This window comes from Vollenhovia emeryi, unplaced genomic scaffold (genome assembly GCF_000949405.1).
Source record: "Vollenhovia emeryi isolate VEMERY1.0 unplaced genomic scaffold, V.emery_V1.0 DF939133.1, whole genome shotgun sequence".
NCBI lineage: Eukaryota > Metazoa > Arthropoda > Insecta > Hymenoptera > Formicidae > Vollenhovia > Vollenhovia emeryi.
In genome coordinates this window covers 2,807,433-2,812,532 of record NW_011967233.1, presented here as the reverse complement: position 1 = coordinate 2,812,532, position 5,100 = coordinate 2,807,433, and the positions used below count along the sequence as shown (strand labels likewise).

The 5,100-nt window shown below is 41.3% G+C and overlaps 1 protein-coding gene across 1 annotated transcript; it reads left to right on the top strand.

The window, feature by feature from the left end:
• The first annotated feature begins 6 nt into the window (after positions 1-6).
• LOC105567959 (heterogeneous nuclear ribonucleoprotein H3-like) lies at positions 7-4,475 on the top strand. Its single transcript, XM_012023260.1, has 6 exons — positions 7-226; positions 1,704-1,876; positions 2,053-2,246; positions 2,330-2,449; positions 2,743-2,842; positions 3,114-4,475. Exons 1-6 carry the CDS (start codon positions 39-41, stop codon positions 3,200-3,202), a joined length of 864 nt encoding a protein of 287 aa, XP_011878650.1. The 5' UTR covers positions 7-38; the 3' UTR covers positions 3,203-4,475.
• The last annotated feature ends 625 nt before the right edge of the window (positions 4,476-5,100 follow it).

Here is a 5,100-nt window from a genome sequence, read left to right as displayed (position 1 = left end):
TTTTTTTAATAATCTTGACCAATAACTTCTTTTTCCTAATGGGTGACTCTAAGCTACAATGTCGATCTTTGATTATGTGTGGGTCAGGGTTGGAGATTTTGCCGAACGGAATTTCGCTACCGACAGACTACACGGGCCGCAGTACTGGGGAGGCTTACGTTCAATTTGTTAACAAAGATGTTGCGGAGCGCGCTCTGCAGAAACACAAGGAAAAGATAGGACACAGGTGGGGCACTATTACGGTATAGCTGGGTTTGGGTATACTTCTATGACTTTTCCATATCATTTATATGAATGATCGTAGTACACGTAGGTATATACATTTCGTTTAGTAAATAGTGGGAACGAATTCTATACGATACGGATGCAGCTTCTTTATCCCCCCCACCCCTGCCGAAGAGGAGAGATTTTCCGCGCGGTTATCATGAAAAGTGGAGAAACTGTTGTTAACATTTGTTATTGTTGCCAAGCTACCCGGCGTATGTGTGGTGTTCGCACGTTTTGAAAGCTCACACAACTTGTAAAACTTAGAAAATCCCGCACCTCGCCGCAATCGGGGAAGATGGTTCCTCGATGAAACGATCACGGAACCTTCGAGGGCGGTCGAGTAAACTTTTTCCCCTTTTTTTGGTTGAAAGAGGATCGTCTCTCGAGAACTTCTCTCTTATCTGACATAAAGAAACTGCCTCTCGCAAAAAAAAAAACACAATTACAATACAGATAGTCGTACGTAAGCGAAAGTACTGTGGACCTGTGGAACTACTTATATCCGTGGGTGGGTGCCTGGGGGCGGGAGGTAGCCCCTTACCATCATCAGCGAGTCCCATGGGAGGTGGGTAGGGCAGGCCAAAGCTCTTGTGGTGGGCACTACAGACAGAAAGAGAGTGAGAGTGAGAGAAAGAGAGATAGTAACCATCGATCCAATACGGCACGTCTACGCTGCGTCCATAATTGCATCTTTTTGCAGCTCAACGTTCTCGAGCTTCAACCGTCTCCCTTGATCACCCTAGGAACTTGCTTTGTCGCACTAGAATATTCCTTTGTGTGTTAGACAATACGTCGATTTATCCACGTACCTGCACGATTTTCACGTTTCGATAGAAAACGTTGACCCGCAAAAGGATGCGATTGTAAACGCGCGGCTTGTTCGTCGAAGATCGTCGGCGTCCCATGGTCTTGTGGGGTACGTGTGGCGTAGGTACGTCGGGAAGCGATCTCTCGCCGTGGGAGGGTCTCTTCTTCTCGCAGGTTTAATGAAAGAATGCGGAGGTTTAGTATGAACACAGTCGTTCTGTCAACACTTGTAAGCGCAACTTCTCAACGCCAAACTGCCAAATGTTCACACGAGTTTCCTCGTTTATTTTATTTTACTTTTTTTTAAAAATCATTTCATTGTGTATAAACGTAAATAATTATAATCTCTCGCTGCTGCTGCGCAGGAATGGCTCCTCTTTCCACCCTTTCTGTTTCTATAGAGTCTCCGTGTCAATCACTGTTTCGTTTATTTTTTCCTTGTCTCTCATCACCTTGTGATCTTTCGAGTCAAGTCCGTATCGTTGAATCTTGTCGAGTCTTTCGGTTTTCTTTGTGGCATTTTGTACGGTGAGAATAAAATGACGATGACGATATTTATTTGCTAACTCACGTCTCTCTCTCGCTCGCTCTCTCTCTCTGTAACGCGTGCATCTTCAATTCATCAACAGATATATCGAGATCTTCCGAAGCAGCTTGTCCGAGGTACGCGCTAGTATCGGGCCGAAAATGCGCGGCGGTCCCATGGGCGGCTTCAATCAGAGGCCCGCGCCGTACACTCGTGGCGATCGTTTCGGCGGGATGAATCGCTTTAGCAACAACGGCCGAGGATCCAGAAATAGAGGTGATTCCTTTCATCTATCGAAGTATGAAGATCATGGCGGAGAATACCGTAATAGAGACTTATTATACAATTCACGTACTAATTCATACCGTATGTATTTACACGTTCTACAATTTACTTGCCGAGACCTCGCAGTCTACCTTTGGCTTTATCGTAAACCTTTCAATCGGCTCTAGACTTCGATAACGGTCCGTGGGGCGGCGGGAACAACTACGGGTCGCGCGGCGGCAACATGGGAATACGCGGCAGCATGGACATGAAGGGCGGCAATTACAGGGGCAACAATGACTCCTGGGGAGGTAATTCCGGCGTGTACAGTATCCATATGCGAGGACTGCCGTTCAAGGCGACAGAACAGGACATAGCTGATGTAATTCTTACAACCGATAGTAACGACAAGTTTCTTTTTTAGAGACTCCATTTTTATCTAACAGTTTGAACCTTGCTTTACAGTTCTTCAGACCAATCGAACCGGTGAACGTCCGTATTATCCTCGAGAACGGCGGACGTCCATCGGGAGAGGCTGACGTGGAATTCGCGACTCACGAAGAAGCCCTGAAAGCAATGTGCAAGGTTCGAGTCTACCTTTTTTGTTATTTTTCTCAATAGAAGTTGACTCTTACCCCGGTACTCATAGTCAGTTCTTATATTTAAGACCGTCTTGAATTTAATCCAAAGATGCTGTATGGAACATTTTGTTGGCTAAGGAGTATCTAGAGATGATCTTAAGACGATCGTAAATATAAGATTTGACTATGAATACCGGCCTTAGTCTCTTAGAAGCGATTTAGATGGGACGATGACTTATATCTGATAATTACTATACAAGTAGGATAATTTGATTTCAATTCTTTGTTTCGTCGCAGGATAAAAGCCACATGTCGCACAGATATATTGAACTGTTCATGAACTCAACCGGCGGTTCGAGTAGTATGTCACTGAGCGGCATCGGCAATTTCTGTGGAGGTAAGATTGCTGTATCATATCGAAAACTGAAAACGCATTACAGAAGATAAAACCTAGTTCTCTAAAATATTTTGAAAATACATTAGATATTGAAATAATCTCTTACTAAATGATTGGTATATTTTCCTTGTATGTAATTCTGAAACAGATTTGTGATTGTGATACAACTAAGTTACGATAATCGCAAGAAATTGTTCAACAATTCGTGTTTATTAAATCATGTTATTTAATACATTTACGTTTACACGCACATATGTTTCTTTGTTCGCAGGTTTAGGTAATAACTTCAGGCCAGGATACTCGCCGAACAACAGGGGATTCAACTCACAGTTGGGCGGCAATAATTACAATAGTTTTTGAGATCGGCCAATGCGTTTCTAACGCTAAACGATGGAACGGAAAAAAATCAAAGTGATTGGTGTTTAAAAGACACTTTTAATCCCGGTTTTCACCAACGTTATATTTTGATCTTAGAAATCTTCTTTTGTCTCTTTTTAAGCGCAATATTAGAAAGATGCACAAGATAAATTAAACCAACGATAAGGTCAAAGTTGAACCAACGTTGGTGAAAACTGGCGTAAATCATGCAATATGAATAGTTTATTTTTCTTTTTTTCCTTTTCCTAGTTTGAATTATATATTAAATATCTGCTCGTAAGGAAAATCTTTAGTGTGCAAGTTGCTTATTTTTTGTTTTTATAATGTACACGTGATAATTTACATAAAATATGTAATTGTTCACGAGTGAACCTAAAGATGGAAAAGTGACAATTTCCGCCTTTATCTTCGACAACGTATCTTTTCTTTAAACTGAGCGCAATGTCAACAGACAATCGTACGTCGTCGAGATGAGATGCAAAGGGAATTTTTCAAGGGATACGTCGGGAAAGGGCGTACATCTTTCGTTCAGATGCTATTATAAAGGCGAAAGAATGAGTCATCCTTGTTTTTTCCCCCGTGACGACGTACATATCTTCTGATCGGATATCAAATGATTAGAATTATAATTTTATATGATACATAAACATGTTATATGTCGTAACGGCTTTGATGCGAGCTTAGATAATCGTCAATATGCGTCGAGACGTAGCAACGAGCTGTAAAGCGCGAAATGTACGGTTGTAATATACACGAACTGACTAGTAGCTCGCGATCGCGCCCCCATTGTATCGTCTTATGGTATTGTAACTTGCAGGATCCTAAGTCAGAGAGTCCACTCATCTTTCATCGTAACGCGTGATGTATTATATGACTACGTATTGTGTAATCTCGAAATAAGATTTGTAGTTTTCATTCATGATGTAAGTGTTTGCGAGCCGCGTGAAGGCGATCTCGGCAAATATCTTGTGTATACCTTAACGCATAAGTATAGTTTCGGTTTACATTCGTTGAGAGGTTTGAATAAGAAGAAAAGAGGGAACGCAATGGCAGGAATATATGTAAAATCGTGCGTGATTCCTCGGACCGAAACAATACGAACGTGAATAAGTTAGACCCGCCATCTAAATCGGATCGTTCAGCTTTGAGAAGTAAACGCTAACCGAATAAATCTAACTTGTTTATATTTGTATTGTTACATATTCTTGGCCTATGTAATATATTCTTAGAATAAAATCTCGTCAAAGATCCTGTAGATTGAGAGTCTAGGCGAAAGGTCGATCGTTGGAACCAATCAAAAAGTCCAGTCCCATCGATGACATTCTACATCTACGTTCCTAAAATTCTTCACTTGACAATTCGCGTATCCAAGGATATGTTCCGGGGCTCGATCGCAAAGACAGGACTCCGGAAGTGCACAATATCGTATTTCAATTCGTTTGTTCGAGCATCCAGTTTTCTGTACATATAAAACATCTTGTTTACTCCAGATTTATTCAACGTCGACAGAAATCTAAGTTTGGTATAATGTCCACTTCTAATGCAGTCTAACTTTTTATCTCAGTTTACTTTACTTTTCAATTCTTAGGCCTGGTTTCACCTACGTCGCTTAACTTTAAGCTCAGCATAAGGGCCTGAGCAGAATGGCTGTCTTGTACTCTTAAGACGGTCTTAAGACAATGTTTTATGTTTTAAGCCTTTGTCTTGAGGTAACGCACAATAATTGTCTTAAGAGTACAAGACAGCCAGTCTGTTCAAGCCCTAAGGACCTGAGCGGAAAGACTGTCTTGTATTTCTCTTAAGACAATGTTTTATGTTTTACATCTTTGTCTTAAAGTAACGTACAATAACTCTTGTGACTTAAGAATACAAGACAGCCA